The sequence below is a fragment of the Pinus tabuliformis genome, chromosome 1_1, assembly GCF_031772625.1.
Source record: "Pinus tabuliformis cultivar Carrire ecotype Pingquan chromosome 1_1, CPIR1, whole genome shotgun sequence".
In the NCBI taxonomy this organism is placed as follows: Eukaryota; Viridiplantae; Streptophyta; class Pinopsida; order Pinales; family Pinaceae; genus Pinus; species Pinus tabuliformis.
Genome location: NC_142297.1, coordinates 237,799,235 through 237,820,738, shown reverse-complemented (window position 1 = coordinate 237,820,738; position 21,504 = coordinate 237,799,235). Strand labels below are relative to the sequence as shown.

At 40.0% G+C, this 21,504-nt stretch overlaps 1 protein-coding gene and 2 pseudogenes across 1 annotated transcript; all 3 read right to left on the bottom strand.

Moving 5' to 3' along the window:
- Positions 1-971: 971 nt before the first annotated feature.
- Positions 972-8,184, bottom strand: LOC149212402 (potassium transporter 26-like; annotated as a pseudogene).
- A 275-nt stretch (positions 8,185-8,459) lies between these two features.
- LOC149212401 (histone H2A-like) lies at positions 8,460-9,485 on the bottom strand. Its single transcript, XM_089390600.1, has 2 exons — positions 9,279-9,485; positions 8,460-9,057 (listed from the first exon to the last, which is right to left on the bottom strand). The coding sequence occupies exons 1-2, from the start codon at positions 9,483-9,485 to the stop codon at positions 8,836-8,838; spliced, it is 429 nt and encodes a 142-aa protein (XP_089246726.1). The 3' UTR covers positions 8,460-8,835.
- A 103-nt stretch (positions 9,486-9,588) lies between these two features.
- Positions 9,589-21,504, bottom strand: part of LOC149212400 (histone H2A pseudogene) — a 79,706-nt pseudogene continuing 67,790 nt past the window's right edge.

Below are 21,504 nucleotides of genomic sequence, written 5' to 3'. Positions count from 1 at the left end.
CGTAAACCCTAGACAATGAAGTAAGTTAGAGGAAAGCATTCCAGTAGTAGTGTTGCACCAGAAAATGTTTCGTGGAAGTAGCTAGGACTTGGGAAGTTTGAGGAAGAGCAATAACGAGGTCAGAGTGAGAGTCAGAAGAGGAGCCATCATCACTGTAAACCACCACAAACGTGCCAATGCTGAGCTGATAATGGGCTAAAGAGAGGAAAAAATATTTTCAAGGATTAAGTTCCAAGTCATATTTATTATTATTTGGACATCTAATTTCATTCTGTCATATTTCACTATTCAATATTCAAGATTGTATGGAATCCTACGACAATTGCAAGGCATATAACCATGAGAACATAGTTAACTTCAGGTGAATAGATCTAACCCTTGTAATTTTGTGACGTATGCACAATATTCACTCGAGGGAAGCAACTAAGAGCCATGGACTGTCTTATGATTGAGAATGTTGCTGTAATCAATGGTTGACTGGCTACAATGGCTGCTAAAGTGGCAACAGTACAAATTTTCGAGGACAAAGGATAAAAAGGAGTTACTATTAAAATTTAAAATTCCCTCTTAACAAACTCTACCGGGTATTTCTTGAAAATTTTAATTTACCAGCCTCTGCATTTCATCAAAAGATAAGAGCCTTACTGTAAAACAAGGATTGAAACTAAAAAGTAATGAGCTGTTATCATTTTTTTCCATTTCGCCAGTCACAAAACATTAAACATGTATGTACCAGTTCACTCTACATGATTCATGATTTATTGCAGAAATGGTAAAAAACTCAATGCTTATTTCTTCTGATCTCAATAGAAATTTGCATTTCGAAATCTTATAAATCTATTAAAATAGTAACAATAGTACAAAATTATATCTTATTTTCTAGTGATCAGGAACTTTAAGGCCCTAAAAGCTTTATTATGAGTAAAAGCTTATAATTTCATTGTCTTCTAACAGTTTTGTGTGAACGAACTCTAAATTTCTTGCACCATTATGACTTGAAGTAAATGCACAGGTGGTATATTGTAGGGAGACAAAGTCAACCTGCAATTGTTTTGGAGAAACCTGTAGAGCTTGTCAATCAATAATCCTTCAAAAGGCCTAGTGCTCTTATTAGTCTTCAATGTGGTTTTTCCTAGAACATACACAAACCTTGTATTCTTTGCCAATTCAATCTACTACAATTCCTCATCTAAGAGTAGTTACTTTCTTCCACTATATTTTTGCTTGCATAACTTCTGTCATGTGAGGAGGAATGAGTTCCTCTAAGCTTGAGATAGTCTTTTATGCTTTCAAAAACCTGGTTGATAAATTTAGATCCTTCAATGTTTGGGGCATCTTTGTAACCATATTGGGCTACACATTTATATACACCTTTTGGCTCTAGTTTTCCAACCATAAATCTCTCCGACAAAAGTATTGTCTTGACTGGAACCATTCTTATGGTGACAATGACAACAACTTCATGCAGAGACCCCACATTCTTTACATAATGCTCAATAATTGGTGGTAAGTCAAAAATAAGGTCATTGCAAAAGAAATGAATTCCTGGTACAAGTGAATTCACCTCGACAACCAATCCATTCAAACCTTCTATGCTGAGTTTTCTCTGTGCTAAATATTTATACTTTTTCTACCTTCCTTATTTCCAAGAGAACATTATGGTTAGAAAAATTGTTGCAATGATGAAGGGACACCAACCACCCTGTGGCACCTTATTCAATACAGATGATAGATAAAATCCTTCAAAGATAGCAAAAAATAGAGTGAAGGGTGATATAAGAAAAACATGCATGTTCCAACCCACAAGCATGACCAAAATTGTTGCAATTAGGAAGGGACACCAACCTCCCTGTGGCACCTTTTTCAATATAGATGATAGATAAACTCCTTCAAAGATAGCAAAAAATAGAGTGAAGGGTAGTATAAGAAAAACATGCATGTTCCAAACCACAAGCATGACCAAGGTTACTACGCACGTCGTAATGAACATGACACCAATCACTACAACCCCTGCACCGCCAAACACCTAAAATTATCCTTGGAAACTCAAAAGAATCGATAAAGACTACCAAATTCTGTTGTCAGATATAAATTTGTATATTCTTACCATATGCATTGCCAAACTGTGTTTCATCTCAGAATCCTACGACAATTGCAACGCAGATAACCATGAGAACATAGTTAAATTTAGGTGAATAGATCTAACCCTCGTAATTTTGTGAGGTATGCACAATATTCACTCGAGGGAAGCAACTAAGAGCCATGGACTGTCTTATGATTGAGATTGTTGCTGTAATCAATGCTTGACTGGCTACAATGGCTGCTAAAGTGGCAACAATGAACATTGGCCAATACACAGGTTGTGGTATTTCTTTGTAGAATGTACAGCCTATGTCCCCTAGGTTTTTTATCAAATAAGTCGCTTGTCCTGTATATGTGATAAGAAAAGATGGGTAAACCAACACACAAAAAAGCAAGCTGCACCAAAAAACCCAAATTTCTCATTATGGTACTAAAACTTAAGGAGGATGAAGCACACATGTATGATGAAATACTAATAATTCTGTCCTTGACATAGCTTGGACCTGGATTGATTTTCTTTTGAAATGGCCCAAGTCTGCAAACATGGCCTCGGCACCTGGATCCAGTCAGAACAAAGAACTGATGTTAGTGTTTCTATTTGTATAGCTTTAAAATAAATAATTGGGATGAAGTTATGAATTTTGTTTGAGAAAATCATTGGTATGGATTTATCAATTGAGCTAGAAAACAATTCCAGGTATACTATATGATAAAATGAGACACATATCATCATGAGAATAATCAATCCCTGTTATACATAAGACTACACCTCCAAGCATCACCCATCCTTGTTTGTGATATTCATGAAAGTAATAATATATATAATATGGGTTGAATTCCTTCAATGCTCCAAAATAATATTTCACAATATTATACAGTCTGATCACGATGTTGGTCACGAACCAGGCAATCATTATGGTTGAGACATGAAGCTAACTTTACTTGTACTGAGATTTTGAAAAAGGAACAGTAGTAACAGGATAAAAAATGACGAGTACAACAACGCCTGCATGAGTTAACATACGAAAACATAAATTATGTCAGGAAGTGGGATGCCATAATTCACATTATACTCACAGATGATATCATGTTTATGATAGGGAGCTACATCCCTCCTTCAAATAAACTAAACCATACTGGAAAACTTGATTACATCCCAATATACTCATGGAAGGCAAGCTAATAGTGTCTACTTCGCATTCTTGTATCATCTTACCTTGGCTCATGTTACTATTCCTTGACTAAATTCCTTGCATAGCTGACATCACTGTAGGAATAAAAAAGGCATCATAATTTGGAACAAAATCAACATGTGTGATGGAGCATTGAGTTGAGGTGCCACGTTGATACCAGTTTGACATGAAAGGATTTTTTGAGATACATTTATGGGCAGACCTGATTGTAGGAGTCAGCGCTCCAACCAATCACCATACAAGTGCCCATCAGAGATTTATTCAAGCTTAGTAACAATTACTATCATGATTCATCAGCGGCTAATGTTTAAATACTAAATTGCAAAATGTAGTTAATGCCAAATAATGTATACATTTTTTATGGCATTAGGCAGTAGCAACAATAGAACTAAGTTGTGGGTTCTGTATTGGGCAAATTTGTGTTGTGGAATTTGGGTTTTGCATGAGTATTGTTGTTTCTAGAGAAAACAAGGTTATGAATAATGGTGGAGAGATGTTGTGCAATTGCATAGAATGCAATGATAGGTGGCTATGGTAAACATGGGTGTAATGACCAAACACTGAAACTATTTAATGCAATGCCTAAGCTAGATGAAGTTACATGGAATTTTGTAATTTCAGGATATGCACAAAATGGGTAATGCCATGAGGCCCTAAATTTTTTTGGTCAAATGAAGGAGAGTGTTTTTAAGCCAAATAACTTCACCTTTGGCACCATTGTCAAGGCCTGCACTGGTAGTACAACTCTGGAATAGGGGAAGAAGATCCATGCTGACATTATTAAGAGTGGGTTTGAGGTAGATTTTGCTGTTGGAATCACCCTTGTTGGCAGGTATAGAAAATGTGGGAATGTAGATGATGGACGCCAAATGTTAGACCTAACCACAAGATAAAACAACATCAGCATCATCAGTTAAGTAGAAAAGATAAGAAGAAAGATGCATACTTTTATAGGTGTTTTTCCATATTCAATATTCGTGACATATAGCTTGGAATTGGATTGATTTCCTGTTGAAATGGCCCAATTCTGCAAACATGGCCTCGACAGCTGGATCCAGTTAGAGCAAAGAACTGATGTTAGTGTTTCTATTTGTATAGCTTTAGCATAAATAATTGGGATGAAGTTATGAATTTTTTTTGAGAAAATCATTGGTATGGATTTATCAATTGAGTTAGAAAACAGTTCCAAGTATACTATATGATAAAATGAGGCACATATCATCATGAGAATAATCAATACCTGTTATACACAAGACTACACCTCCAAGCATCACCCATCCTTGTTTGTGATATTCATGAAAGTAATAGTATATATAATATAGGTTGAATTCCTTGAATGCTCCAGGATAATATTTCACAATATTATACAGTCCTGTCATGACATTGGTCACAAACCAGGCAATCATTATGGGTGAGAACATGAAGCTAACTTTACTTGTACTGAGTTTTTCAAAAACGAACAGAAGAATTTTTCCCAGAAAAACAGAGCTTTCGAACAGGTAGAATCTCTACCTCTCAAACCCAAGATGGAGGTGTCGGCAACAAAGCCACCATCATAACAACAATCAGAAAAATTTTCTGAGTCGTTGCACTCTTCTCAAGCAATTCCTTTGTCTTCGAGTTTATAGCATTTCCACCATTTTGCATACTGAAAAAATTAAATCTAGCATATGATGCAAAGAGCGTGAATTGCTTGGAAATTTACATTTATTATTCTAGTTTTAAGGATTGGAGAATTTGGACGGACGCTGCGCCCATGGCTGCCTCTGCAACCCTACGTTTCATTCCTCAAGTTGACGGGAAGGGCACTCCAAGCCGGGAGGTTTCAATGCTTGGTGCTCAGGTCTACTCTTTGCCCCTTCATGCGCCCATACCTATAAAGCATCTCGACTTTGGAGGTCGGGAGTTTTCGAACCAGAGAATATTCGAAGAGATTGAAGCGTTCATGCCCATTGCAGAACAGGCCAGGGACAGCCACCTCTAGAAACGCGCAGAAAGGCCGGCTTCGCTGAGCAGTATCAAATGGGAGAAAAGGGCAGCTAAAGAAAAAGCGTGCGATGCCTGGGAACCGCTCCGCCCCCTTTCTCCTGCGACACACAGAGCCGATTTCATTTTCCGAAGCATCGAATCAAAGATTCAGCCAAGGATAACTGTCTCCACCTCATCCCTTTTCTGTGGCTGGAATGCTCCAGATCTCATATCTGCCGTAAGAAAGCAACGCACCTGCTTCTTGTTTTTGCCGGATATGCGTGCAGACGTATCAAGGTTAGCAGCACACATCCACTGTGCTCCTCGTCCAGCTTTAGTCAATGCTCCAAGACCGACGAATCTGATTTGTTGGAAGCAGGTTCCTCCATTGAACCAGCCAGATCTGTCTGAAGAGACACATGCATTTCAGATCCAAATCAAACTATTGAGCAAGACGATGATGCAGTGGGTTCGCGCAATAGATCTTGTGCAGGATCTTCTGCAAAAACTCGAACGTCGGCTGAGGATCCCCTCCTCTTATCTCAGATTGCTATATCAGGGTAAGCAACTTATGAATCCCCTTCCTCTCTCCTTCTACAACATTCATAAGGACGCTTCTATTGGGGTTTCTTTTCGGTTAAGAGGGGGTTCCTTTGGGCAGACTTCCTCTGCCCCTTCTTTCTCTTATAAAGATGCAGCTTGCAAAGACGCTGCCCAACCTCAGACCTCTTCGAAAGCAGCCCAGCCAAATGGGGTTCCAAAACCGTTTCTGGTAGACAAATCAGAGGAAATTCCTTCCATCAATTGCTCTCATCCTGAGATTGAAAATCGCTACCAAATATTTGCAGAATCTGCACTCATTTGCAGATTTAATGGGCTTTGGCCTCGCACAGCAGATCTATACCAATGGATCCATACCTCTTGGACTAAAAAAAACAAGATCTACTTATGTTCAAAAGGATTCTTCATTGTGGTTTTTGACTCAAATGAAGATTACCAGAAAGCATTAACGGGAGGCCCTTGGTTCTGGGGTTCAGCTGGGCTTTTCCTCACCCCTTGGTTTCCAGACTTTGACCCTTCTACAGCCGTCATCACCAAGATTCCCATTTGGGTCAGGCTCCCGAATCTTCCAGCACATCTATGGCATTTCTCTGTCTTCCTAGCCATTGGAAACACTTTGGGACACTACCTGGCTACAGATACTTCAAGAAAGGAAAATGGTCTCTACACCTATGGTAGACTGTGTGCAGAAATAGATATCAGCAAAGGATTGCCGGATCAGATAAACCTCGAGATTGGAGATTTCCACTGGACTCAAACCTTGTATTACGAGAATACAACCTTCCGTTGCCGTCATTGTCATCAAGCGGGACACCTCCAGAGTACTTGCACCCAGTTCCTCGACAAAAAGAAGAATCTGAAATGCAAACCCGAATCCAAGCGCTAGAATCCTTGTGAGCCTCCCTGTCGTATGGACGATTTAGATTTCTCTAGCTCGGATGAGGAGGAAACTGTAGTAGATGAGCAGAATGATGAGACTCCGATGGACACTCCCTCAGTCGATCCGGCAGTCCCCTCTAAACCTCAGATTTCTCAGAAACGTACTCATTTTTCTTCGTCCTCAGACTCTGATAAGGATATTCCGCTGCCAGTAAAGAATAGTCTACAACTTGTTATGGCTCAGCCAAACACCACTGGGTGGGTCAAAGTAAACAAGAAAAAAGGAAAAAAATGTCGTGTGACAGGAACTGACCCCTCGGGGTAGTTTTCTCTGCTTAGTTCTTTCTTTTTGCATTCCTGTGTTTTCTTTGGCTGTCCCTTGACTGCCTCTAAGGAGCGAGGTAGAGAGCCTATCTCCTTTGGCTCCCTCGCTTTTTTGCTACGCTTGCTTGCAAGCTTGTTTGTACTATACATTTCCTCTCTTAATAGAATTAGTCTTTATACAGAAAAAAAGGAGCGTGAATTGCTTGCCAGTGCTTTTTTCAAGGTTGACAACCCGTGTATTCTTTGCCAATTCAAGGTGTTGCTGGAGAAACACCTTGTGAAATTGCTGAGTTGGCAGGAGTACTTAACTAAAGAAAATTGAACTAAAGATGTGTTTCATCAAACTCGATTTAAAATACAACCCACACCCACAGAGGATCGACAGGAAAATAAAATTGTCGTTCCCATCATGTGCTTCAAAAAGTCGATTGTATTGAGACATCGAATTAAAAAATTACATGTCAACAAGGGTGTTTGGTTAGGAAAGAGGTGTGTTACATGCTCCTACCAACGTTCGAATCTTAGAGACACGTTTCGCCCCTCGAGGCCAGGGAACATCTTGCGAAGCAAAACATGACAAGCAACCAGGGCCAGATACAAGTCTGGGGAGACATTATAATAGAAAAGATACACACCCACGGTTTCTAACAAAAGGGATCTTTAGAACTGTATCTCGTAAGAAGGCTACATTAAATAGTAATATATTCATATTAGCCATGGGTTCAATTTCCACACAGTGATGAAAGTAAGCATTTTGTCTAATATAAATAATTAATTATCAGCACTATAATTGAATTTAGAAGAATTTTGCCCAAAAAAAACAGAGCTTTCGAACAGGTAGAATCTCTACCTCTCAAACCCAAGATGGAGGTGCCAGCAACAAAGCCACCCATGGCTCCATTCCAGAAGTCCTTCTCTCGAAATTTCTCAACCACGTGATTCGTCAATGCAAAGACCCCTCAGATTGCAGCAAATGTGAGACCATAACTCCCCATAAGTTGCATAGTCTTGATCAAACCTGAAAGGGAAATGCTCCTTTCAACCTTCGGCACATCATACCATCTGGCCACCATACCTCCTCAGACATACCCCCAACGAAACCACTCATCGTGCCACTGAAAGTCTTAAACGTTAAACCAGGGGTGTCTTCCATCCTTATCTTCTCTGTAGGATCCATTTCCACCGGTGTCGTGGAAGTCTTTCATATTAAAGCCCTAGATTATTAAAACCCTAGATAAGGATTTAGGTTTGATTCCGAAAAAGGACTATATAGACAATTACTTTGATTCCACTGAGAGGATAATGTAATTTGTCCCCTGATTCTGTGAACGTGTACGCGTTAAAATGGAGCCGTGCCATTCATAGATTTCATTAGAACCCAAAAGGGCCTAATAAGAAAATTCCAAATTTCTGACCAAATGAATAGCAGGATCGTAATCAGTAGCCCTAGAATTTCAGAAATTAAAACAGGGATTATATTTAATAATAAGCGAGAACCTGCAATTCACAAGAGGCTTTTGTGTTTCAAACTTATAAAACTTGGCAAATGAACCACATAGAAAAAAGGATTTTAATCCAAATTATTTACTATACAAAAGGCATCACCACCAGTCTCCAGATCGATTCCACGTGAACAAAACAGGGAGCAACATGGCCATACAGGCACCGTAACCCATAAAACCTTCGAAGGCTACAACATTAGCATCAAAGTCACACAAAAAAACCCAAAATCACGAAACCCAGGCCCGCTGACAGTCAAATCAGGCACATTCGTATTCATGGCTATGGATGCTTACAAATACGCCAAAACCCCAAAATCCAAATGCCACTAGGACTTCTTTGAACCTTTAGCCTTCTCTGGCATCTTTTCTCCAGCCTTCTTGGGCAAGAGCACCTGGTGAATGTTGGGAATTATGCCTCCATGAGCTATGGTAACTTTCCCCAAAAGCTTTCCCAATTCATCGTCATTTCTCACGGCCAGCTGAATATGGCAGGGAATTATCCTATTCTTCTTGTTGTCTCTGGCAGCATTTCCTGCCAATTCAAGAACCTGGAACCGAAAAAGAGCCCCAAAACTAAATCAACAAATTCCCCAAAACGAAACCCTTAACACCCCACGAAATAAATCCAATATCCTGTAAATCCCCAAAACCCTAACTCGGAAAGCACACTAATTGACAAAAGCCACTGATACAATCGAACCATCAAACAAATCGCTACATCATAGAACCAAATCAATGTGTTAAAAACAGAATTCATATCAATATTTACCTCAGCTGCTAGGTATTCAAGCACAACTGCAAGAAAAATGGGGGCTCCAATCCCAACCCTCTTGGCATATCTGCCATTCTTCAGATACCTGGCGAGCCTTCCAATAGGAAATTGAAGGCCGGCCTTGACTGATTTCATGATGGGATTTTTCTTGGATCCTCCCTTTCGGCCCCCTGCACCCTTCCCTGACTTAGCAGAGGTTTCCATAGGTAGCGCTCTGTCAGTTTACAGCAATCCAAGAGTTACACAGTACACAATAATGCAGATGCTATGAAGCGAAGACACACGGAAAGTCTAATTATTTGTTTATTTATGCATTTGAGCCTCCACTCTGAAAAAAATCAAATAAGCCACTTGTCCCGCATATCTTCTCTGACATCTTTTCTCTAGCCTTCTTGGGCAAGAGCACCTGGTGAATGTTGGGAATTACGCCTCCATGAGCTATGGTAACTTTCCCCAAAAGATTTCCCAATTCATTGTCATTTCTCACGGCCAGCTGAATATGGCGGGGAATTATCCTATTCTTCTTGTTGTCTCTGGCAGAATTTCCTGCCAATTCAAGAACCTGGAACCGAAAAAATAGCCCCAAAACTAAATCAACGAATTCCCCAAAACGAAACCCTTAACACCCCACGAAATAAATCCAATATCTTGTAAAGCGCCAAAACCCTAACTCGGAAAGCACACTAATTGACAAAATCCACTGATACAATCGAACCACCAAACAAATCGCTACATCATAGAACCAAATCAATGTGTTAAAAACAGAATTCATATCAATATTTACCTCAGCTGCTAGGTATTCAAGCACAACTGCTAGGTATTCAAGCACAGCTGCAAGAAAAATGGGGGCTCCAATCCCAACCCTGTTGGCATTTCTGCCATTCTTCAGATACCTGGCGAGCCTTCCAACAGGAAATTGAAGGCCGACCTTGACTAATTTCGTGATGGGATTTTTCTTGGATCCTCCCTTTCAGCCTCCTGCACCCTTCCCTGACTTAGCAAAGGTTTCCATAGGTAGTTCTCTGTCAGTTTACAACAATCCAGGAGTTACACAGTACACAATAATGCAGATGCTATGAAGCGAAGACACACGGAAAGTCTAATTATTTGTTTATTTATGCATTTGAGCCTCCACTTTGACAAAAATCAAATAAGCCACTTGTCCCGCATATGTAATAAGCAGAAATGGGTAAACCAACACATAGAAATCTTGAAGCAAGCTACACCAAAAAACCCAAATTACTATGCCTGAAATAAAATAGAGAAGAAGGGGAGCCGAATTCTCTTTCCCACAACAACAGTTTCTTTAAGCTTGTCTGTCCTCCACCATGCCCGCGACATCCGACTTGAAGCCTTCGATCGATGCAGAGAGTGAATGCAAATCAGATGATCAATTCCATTCCAGTCCGAGAAGCACTTAGAAGTATCACCGAGCGAGGGCAAGTGCGAGGTCTCAAGCACTTGGAAGTAGCGTAGCATCGAGCGAGGGCAAGGGTGAGGTCGATCTGCTGGGTCGCATCTCATTTTTATAATTTGTAGTTAAATCAATTGGATGGGTAAGATTATTTTAATCGTCTAACAATTAAATCAAAGGCTCAGAATTGTACATGTAACCCCAGAGGAAAGTTGATTTCAAAGGGAAACGCCTTACGGCGTAATAAGTCTAATTTGGTAATAATTTGACAACTACCAATCAAATATACTAACTCCACCACTGGAATTTCATGCCATGTCAATATCATATGGGTAAAATATCGACACAATATCTAATAGTTCGTAGAAAATCGAAATCGCAGGGCTGCCTTGTAATGAAGCGCGTTTCGAGCAATGGACCACACCTTGTGGCCATAAACCGTGTGGGGTTCATTGTTGATCATATTTCTAAATTACACGCGGTGGATGCCTCGTGTGGGGTTCATTGTTAACCAGCTTCACCGATGCCACGCAGAGGATGCTTTCCTAAAGTAGAGGCGCATGCGATGGATTTTTTTTGAAGTGGATCATAATGAGTTATTTTGGGTGTGAACATACGTAGTCGTTTTCGAGTGAAGCCAATGCTTTTTCATTTGGGGTGGTCCATTTCGAATTCATGTAGTCTAAAGAGGGGACAAACGGATTGAATTTCAAACCATCATTTTCCGAATTTTCAAATATGCTATAAGAAAGATAACACGAAAAAGATAGAAAATGAGCATTGACGAAGGAAACAAATAATACGGCCATATTAGTGGCGGTGCACCCTACTCCTTTGCGGGCCCTACACGGTCGCCACAGACTGACTTGTGGTGGAATACTCTGTAGGACCCCACATTATCAACAACATTGTAGGACCCCACATTCACACAATTGGCAATCTTCTAAATTTAGTGGGTCGTTTCTTGTCCTTTCGTCCCAGATGTAGATGATAATTTCAATTGGCATGGAAACTTAGGTAAAGTATGACACCTAACAGTTGTACAGTATGGCCCACTAACATGAGATTCGGTGGAAGATTGAAAATATTTTTTTGATTAAATATTTATAGTGGTAGGGACCACCTTATGTTGACATCTTCCAAAATCACCACTGCAGTCAAAATTTTGGGAAGGAAGCATCAAATTGGTCGCGTCTTTATAAAGTTTGCGATCTAATTTTCTTTATATTGTATATTTGCCTATAATTATGTTAAGTTTGTGGACGATATTGACAAACATGAAATGACTGTGAGAAAAGGGGAGTTCCTTCATGTCAAAGTTTAACCTTTCCTAGCTTGGGTTATAGAGTTATAATTATAAATGTATTTTAAAAATTTTGAACTCATATTTTTAATTTAAAAAGATATTTGAACTAATATTTTAATTTATTAAAAATATATTTGAATTAATATTTGAATTTATAAAAAGATGAGTCACTGTTTCAATGACTTAATTAGTTAAATTTTATTTTATATATATTTAATAATAATTAATTTATTTTTATTAAGTTTTGTTTATGTGTAAGTTGTAATTTATATATGAATTTCAAATCGTGTGTCATAACAAGAAGCTTTATTACTTGTGGAAATTTTAAGCTTAGACATATCTCATGATACATATTTATATCTTTACTACGCATCTTTATTAAAAATGATTCATAATTTCTTAGCATATCTTTAAACCTTAAATTAGTGTAATAGGCAAGGTGAGTTTAAATTGACAGATGTTGTTGGTGCAACATAACATTGGTTTTAGGAGTAAGAATAGTCTCAAAATGTGAAACGAAAGAAGATAGTTGATGTTGAAGAACATAGTTACAAGTTGCAACCATGTACCACAAAAGGTTGTAGTGGCCATAATGTAGGATTTCCTTGGAAGGAAAAATGAAATATTTGAAATTCATGTTTGGAAGTACAATAAAATGGGAATATGGGCCAACTTTTAAAGTCATCTTAGAGGAGAGGTGATAATCATTCATTTCAAACTTACATGCTTTCATTTTTTGAAATGATAATTGAGATTATTATTCGGTATGATTAGAATCTTCATGTTTTCCATTATATTCACTATCGTGAGATTAATAATCTTAGCAATGAAATGTAAAGGAGGGTTCATCTACAATATTCAAGTTAATCATCCCACATGCCTCTACTCATTTATATGAAATATATGAGGCTACTATATGGACCATAGTAGTTTTGACTTCAACCATCCATCATTTTAAATACTACTTTCCAAAATATTCCCTTCAAGTCACAAACTCTAGGATTTGCCATAAATGAAAAGGATCTTCTCCACTATGATTCTAATGTAACATTCATTTTTCTAATCCTCGAGTTTTTCATTGTAATTAAATGATGATAATGTTGGAGAGCCAACATGGATATATTTCCAAGATTGTCTATTGTAAATATTTTGATTTAATTATAAACTACTAAAGTTGAAGAAGACAGAGAATCTTATATGAATCCTAATGTATGGAAGGATTGACTAATTAGGAAGTTTGTAAGGGAAATTGGGAAGTTTCCCATCTTCCCTAAATTTAATGTTATGACCCTAATGTTCTTGTTGAACTACCAACTACCCAAGTAGTTATGAGAGGATGGGGGAGAAGGTGTTGGAGCCACCCAAGCATGGGCTACGTACCTCACAGTAAAGTCTTAGTTGACTTCACATCCCAAAAAGGGGAACTTGTATCTTTCCTGTGTGAAGCAACACTTGTGGGTAGAAAACATGTCAATTTTGAGTTAGTTATTTTGAGTAGAGTTTGGAGGATGGTAACAATTAGAGACAAATATAGAAAAAATACTTGAACTATGTCTGTGAACCTATAATCCTTGTGAACTTGTGAACCTAAGAACCACAACCCTGTGAACTTGTAAACCTACGATTAGAATTTGGACTATAGATTCTAGTCTTGAAGTGTGTAAGTTGAGGAAATCAGAGAAAGATACCTTCACTCGAGTTAGGTAGACCAAGAAGAAATCTATTATTTGGTTGTGTTTTTTCATGTGAAGCACTTGAAAGAGGGAGGATTGTCAAGGAAACCATAAGAAGTTTTAAAGTGATCCAGGAGGATCCAAGATGTCTCAAAATTCAATAGTCCAAAATCGAGATGAAAAGGTTCCCATGAAGAAGAGCTCGATGATATCTTTCCAATGCAACTTAAACGAGCTCAAACAAACTTCGTATGAGAAAGTTATCCCATTTTGAAGTTTTGCAAAAACATGCAAAAAGGAAGGATATATGTGACATGTGGTAGTCCCATAGGGTGACACGTGGAAGGTTGTATGAAGGACACATGGGAGGATCAAAATAAGACACGTGATAGGAGGCTAACGTGACATGGTGGCATGGTAGCATCGACATAGGACACATGGCAGAGGCGATGATGTGGCATCTATGTGGCAATTGACTTTGTAAGCGGTTGTGTAGTTGACTAAGTCTTAGACATTGATTGTGTGACATGTGGAACAATCAAGTGGTTTAATGTGGTAACCTAAGTTGGAACGAAACCCTCTTCACCTTTTCAGAAGAGTCAAGAAAATGGTTTGAACTCACGACCTCGTCAGCAGCAACCCAAAGATCCGTTGTTGCACCAACCACTGATTCTTACTATGTATAAGTGGAAACTTCTATTTGAATTTATTACGACCTGCAACGATTTTAAAATAGCATAGATTAGCTTTGAATCCACGAAGCCATTATTGAAGTTTGATGTCAACTTTGACTTGTCAATGTATAATGGAAAGCTTAGTGCAAAGAGATTAGATCATTGGATTTGGAAAATAGAATTTTATTGTTATGTTTAGAAGATTGTTGGAGAAGAGGAAAAGATTTAGTTGGCATATCTATGAATTGAAGGTATAATGTTGGTTTGGTGGGAGAGTAAACTTGAAGAAGGTAGAAAAAAAAATGTTAAGATCCTTTATTCATGGTCAAAATTCATTAATGCATTAAATAAATAGTGTTATAGACATTTTTGTGCCTTGCATCACTGAGCATGAAATGTCCATAATCAAGGGATCCAAATTCCCTAAACATGTTGTTCCTACCCCTAGAGGAACAAGGCCAACTAACCACAGCAGTTCACAAAAGTTCTCCACCTGAAAACACTCAAAAACAAGCTAATTCTGGATCATGTCAACTGCTCCACTGAGCATCTGCGCTGAATGTCAACTGCTCCACTGTCTACCTGCATTGAATGTCAACTCCAACAAAGGCTACCTGCGCTGGGCGAGTTTGGACAAGTGGCAAGTTCATTCTTCAAGGTGTCAATGCCCAGGAAGCTTCCAAAATGACACTTGCATCAAGGAATTCGACTGGTGATGAGTAAGAGGTTCCAAATCTCCAAGTGGAAGCAAGAACCTCCAAGTGGATTCAAGAACTGAAAGTGGGAGAGGACACTAGTCAGCTTCATACCAGCCACAAGCTGACTCATCCTCTCTCCAAAACTCCTATATATAGATCTCTCCTCCATGAGATCAAGGAGGCTGGAATTTGGTATTTGCAAAGAATTGCTGTTGGTTTGAGATTAGAACTATTGGGTGATTTGCTTTCAAGGAGGTGAAGAGGAGATTCCTTTCTGCTGGGAAGGTGATGCTGGATTGGGCCTCATATGGTTGTATCACTTCCTGAACTTTACTTCTTCATCAATAAAGCCATTTGAGTTTCTTCTATATGCATGTATCTCAATGATGTTTTGCTTTACTTGCATATTTAGTTTATTCTAATCCTTAAACTAGTTATGAATGTATGCTTCTTGTAGTTTCCCTCTCTTGCCATTTTGCAGGAACTTGGTGTAGCTGGGCCAGTGAAGGAGCAAGCAGCTGGGGAGCAAGCAGAAGGAGTGAGATTGGATCAGCAAACTAGCGGAAGACATCGGTTGGTTGCATCTTTCTCCTCTATTTACATTTCATAAGGAAGAATACTTAGATAGTTTTGTCTTCTTTGTTGCTGAGGTACTATCACCCTTAGAGTGGGATAGGGGCATTCCGTATTGGATACTTTTCCCTACAACAAACTGGCGACTCCGCTGGGGATCGTATCTTGTTGGTTTAGTTGTGTTTTTGCTATTCATTTCATAAACTTATAGAGTGCCGAATCGAACTGCATTTGTCTCTATCGAATGCAAAGTAGAGAGCAGCTACTCTTGTCCATGCACTGGGCTTGTTTATGATTTGAAAAGCTGATCCACAAGTGCTCTAACAGCTCTTAGTGATAGATCTTCATCCTCCTTTGAATCATCTTTTAGTTTATACCTGATTGATAGCTTTGATTTGGCCAAAAACTGTTGATTTTTGAGCAATCTGTGACCCGGAACCCAGGAGGGACGAGAGTTTCTCCTTCAGCGCAACTGCTGTGAAGGCAGTCTGCATTTCAACGCAGGTCCCGTGAAGGCTACCTGCGCTGAATGTCAAACTGACAGTGTTAGACTTGCGCTGAACCAGTTTAGCCTTGTGCAGCTGGGGTTCTCTGCTTTCTGTTGCCCTGTTTTGATCCCTGTTTTTGCAGCCTGTTATCAGTCAGTGTTCTTATCTGAAACCACCTTTCTTTGCCTCTATTCCGCCTCGGTTGTATAAAGAAACTGTATTTGTTCTTTGTGTATTTCTTACATCATTTGCAGTTTCCCATTACGAAAGTGAACTAGTCTTGCTGTGGCCTCTTAGATCTAGACCTGTCATAAGTGTCGTTTTGATCTTAAGAGTTAGTTTGTTTGCTGTTCATAGCTGATTGAGCTTTTGCTTTCGTCATATGGTTTGAATTTATGCATTTCTAGTGTCGAAACAAGTAAATCATAAGGTGTCTTTTGATTTTGGACTAAAAGCTTGTTTGTGTTCACTTGAAATCGAATTCAAAGTTATACAACAGCTTTCTTTATGTAAAACATCAACATTAAGAAAGAGAAAAGAAATACCTGCATTGTGCATTTGCATTTTGACAGCTTGCATGTTGATTTAGGAAAAAGTGCATTAGTGTGTGCTCTATGCTCTGTGTGAAAAGATGATGTCTTTCTTTTCCCTCAGTAGTTAGGATTTTCATAAGTTGAAAAGATAGAAAAAGCTTGCTTATCATCTTTAGACTGCATTTAGGAGTTGTACCATACATCTCGTGGTGATCCATAAAGGCAAACTTCTAAACAAGATCAACCTAAAATAAATTGAATGAACATAACAACGCTTTGAAACATAACGCAAACACATAGAGGTCTAAGCTAGAGACGTGTTCCGGCGTCGTTAAACGTGATATCTTACTATTGAGTGGTTGGGTGATTCCTCCACGGTGAAGCGATAAGTATCAATACGAACTTGTGCTCCCACGTACCGTCGCGTATATATTGGGAGACCCCTATAGGAATAAAGCCTTTATTCATAGGAAGCCGTGTCGGCTGCCCTACTGATCGCAATGCAGTGAACACAGCATTCACGAAGATCGACCACCCGTACCGTAAAACGTATTCTGTGGTTTTGCGAAAAGTTTGGCACACCCTCTGCCTAGATCTCCAGAGCAGTTTCTTTTGGCCTTTTTCAGACTCTATAACAGAAAAAGTCCATTCGAGCATTTGTCACTTCGGGCTCGTTAAAACATCGAAGGAGACTAGAGTCATCTTTAGCTTTTTCTCGACTCTTTAAAAGTGAAAAAGCAAGTTGTGTCTAAAAGCGTCTAAAAAATTCATTCAATTCGGAAACACATTTTCCCCTTTTGTATTTTGGTTGATCGAGTAATCCGCAATCGTGGAAGAAAGTCAATTAAAACCCCGTCGTTCGCGGAGGCTTACGAGTCAACCATCTTTGTCTCCCGAATTGAAAGTAGTACGGACAAAGCGAACTCGTTTAACTGGTTCGAAATCTCCTATCAAAGTTATAACAAGTGTTCCGACAACATCTGAGATTCCGGTTACTCCAAGCATTTCTGGAAACCCTGCCTCTATTGAAGAAGTTCAACAGTTACAGAGGAACAGTGACACTGATCCTAGTCTGAGAGCAAATACTTGCGTTACTGAACCAGTTCCATCTGCGATCGGTTCAGAGAGTCTTGCTCCTCGAACAACTGTCGCTGTCGAAACACCCCCTTCTTCGGCACCAGAAATATTTTACGGACCCGACGGTCTTCCTCTTCCACCTGGTCTGATTGCGATAGAGGAAATTGTAGAAGATCTGCAAGCAAATACTCCAACCCATTTTGGAGTCGGGGTCACTCTATTTCCTTCGACATCAGAAGTTAGTCTATCACCAGTGGAGGTTCCTGTAGAATCGCTAGGCAATCTATTGGATAGACTCAAAATGTCTGAACAACCGTCGACATCTAGGACTGTGTCGAATGATACAGCGATAGCAGAACTTCCTGCCGTCACTCCGACAATGTTCGCCGGCATACCATCTGTCCCAACTAGCTCTCAACAGCTGGAAGGAGCCCCTTCAGGGGCAATGACGACAGTATGGTCCGTTCCTGTTTGTTCTTCCGGGATAATACCCGGCAACTCTTATGTTGGAACTCAACAAATTGATCCGTTTGGAGGTCAATTTGGGCAATCCAGTTCTCAAGGGTTAACAATCCCTTTCAGTGTAGGATCGCCACCGTATGGGGGGCAATATGCCCTTTCATTACCCCCTCCGGGAGGTTACCCATACGGGAGTTCACAACAGTATTCAGGTTATACTGGAGTTACGACAAGTGGTTGGGTACCTATGTTACCCCAGCAACCAAGAGTTGTGTATTCTATGCAACAATGTGTACCTATGTCGAACATCCCTACAACGCCAGCTATTGTAACAGTGTCACAAGTTCAAACGATGCCTGTTGTATGTCAACCTCAGATTTCTCAGGTTGTAATGCAACAGCCCCTTGACCCCGTGACACAACCACAATCGCCAACTGGTGGGGTGACACAGGTCCAAACGGGTACAATTACCCCACATCTTGGTCCGCCGGTTAGTATAGCACAACAGAACATGGCTTCACAACTGTGGCTGGTGCAATACCAACAACCACAATTCCAGCAAGTGTACCAAGGTTCTGAGCAGCAGATCTTTGCGAACAGTGGACAACCGTATATTCAAAACGGTCAAAATCAACCACTTTATAGTGGTCAAGTCCACCAACCGTATCAGTCATACCAACATCAATTACATTATGCTGGTATGCAAAGGCCAACTACTCAGGCGATTCCATCGTACCCTAGGTATGCTTCACCTAACTTGAGTCAACAGTTACCATTCGTGGCAACTTTAGAGTTACCCGATTTACACAGGTTGACAAACGATCCGATTGCTTATGATCCTTGGTGGCCAGCGATTCCTCACAAACTCCCATCGGACATTCCTAAATTTAATGGAAATCCAGGTGAAGACCCGTCGAATCACGTGATGACATTTCATCTGTGGTGTTCATCAAACACCCTAAATGACGATTCAATACAGCTTCGCCTTTTTCAGAGGACATTAACGGGTCCAGCGGCAAAATGGTATATTGAATTACCTAGAGCCTCTTTCGACAATTTCAGCTCCTTAGCCACGACTTTCTTAACCCATTTTCAATTACCAATAAGGTATGAAACGGGAACCGAAATATTAACCAACTTCAAACAGACAACAGCTACTCACATATCTGATCATATACATGAGTGGCGTCGTCGTCGTAGGATGGTGAAAACGTACGTTCCCGATCAGCTATTAGCTGAATGGTTCATAAAGTCTTTACTTCTGGCCATAACGGAAGATGTGGCCAAGGGGGGAGTCGTAACAGAGGAGCAAGTCATTGCTCGTGCTCAATATCTAGACTTAGTATATACTCAGTCTGGCACGCTCTACGACAAGATACCTGATGCCCCTAGACCGGAATTTTCAATTCCTCCTCCTCCTAAATCAACTAGTGACTCTCATGCCGGTGATGGCGTGATTGGCACGGCAAACGCGAAATCGACAAAGGCTTCGCCTAAGAAAGCCCGTAAGAATTCGAATCAAAATGCAAAAGAAGAAATTCTTGCTTCGGAAGTAAATGCCATATCAGCAGATAAAGGCAAAGAAACCAATCAACCAGGAAGCAAGAAGAAGCAAAACAAAGGGAAGAAGAAGAAACAGGGTGAGTCATCCCCTGAAAAAACTTCTTCAAACCCTCCTAGGAAAGGGAAACCGAAAATTCCATGTATGATATGTGACGAGGATCATTGGACAGCCGATTGTCCATACAAAGCTGAGCTTAAAAAGTTCTTCAAAAGTTCACACACCTCAGCTGTGTTAACTGATCCGTTTCCCAATCAAGGACAAAATCTGGTTGATAGCGGAAATGCTTCCTCGTCGCAAGTGCTGATGTTGTCGATCTCCAAGCAACAGAATGATGCTTTGATTTCGACAAGGAACAAAGATTACGGGAATCCACAACCGTCGAACGACAAAGGTAAAGATCAACCAAGTAGTTCGACGACAACTTCGACAGAAGTTGTACCACCAATAACTCATGAATTAACTATAAAACCGCCCAAGGGAGTAGTGCACAAGTCGACATTTAATCCTCGCGCCAGAGCGGCGCAGCATTATAACATAGTGGAAGATTTGGCCCAATCGCCATCCGCTATGTCGACTCTTGAAGTACTGCAAAATTGTCCATCCCAAAGGTAGGCTTTGTTATGAGCTATTGGTGGGGTTGACCCTAAGGATTCCAATCTGGTATCCTTTGACCACAAAGGATACGATCCTCAGTTACCAGCCCAACTAGCTTTCCTTATTCAAGTGAAAGCCCTCAACAAAACTGTTCACCGAACAATTATTGATGAGGGGGCATCGACATGTATCATGTCGATGAGTTGCTGGAAAACCTTAGGATCGCCAACCTTGTCGCGATCTTCGACAACACTCAAAGCATTCGACGGAAGGACGTACACCCCGTACGGTATCCTAAATAACTTGAAGGTTGAACTAGGGGGCAAAATAGTAGAAATAGATGTTGAAGTCATCGATGGAAATCTTGACTATAACATCCTACTGGGAAGACCATGGATATATGCCATGGCGGCTGTAGTGTCGACTTATTTTAGGAAGATCGCATTCCCTTTTGAAGGAAGGATTACGATCGTCGACCAACAGAATTTCCTACCTAATGGTTCACAAGTTACAGGAAGCATTCCCATGATCCATGGGAGCGACCATTCAATTCAAGATATCGGGGCAGGCCTATTGAAAGACCCCATAATGATGGGAACTTTCGCGCTACCACCTCCTATCTACATAGGAAATATACCGTTTGTAGCATCCTGCAACATGATATCTTCCACGAAGGTCGCGAAAGACAAAGTCGACATGGATCATGCAATGGTTTTTCCCCCAAGCCCAATAGAAATATTGTAGCAATCAATGTTTCAGGCATGGGAGGCGAACCCAAATCATCGCTCATCAAGCGTTTGAGTAGATAGGTTCGGAGAATATGGTACCCCATTAGATCCTTGGTCAAAAGTACATGGGACTGACGAAGGAATCTTAGATATCATTTTTGGGATTCAACTGCGTTAAGTAAGTCATTCAAACGTATGACCATTTCCATGAGAGGTAGTCGTAACTGACTAATTTCTCATGATTTTTGAATAGTTCACTTACAGTCACTGATGATTGAGGGGGCACCATGGAATGATCACCGCCATCGTTCCCTTCTTCCAGAATGTGAAGAAGATACTCAAGGGGACCTTTACCACCCTTCAGTCTTTGAATTCCTATCAAATACTGTAAACACGGTGGATTCAGAGCGAAACCTATCCAATATCGAAGAGACTATAGCCA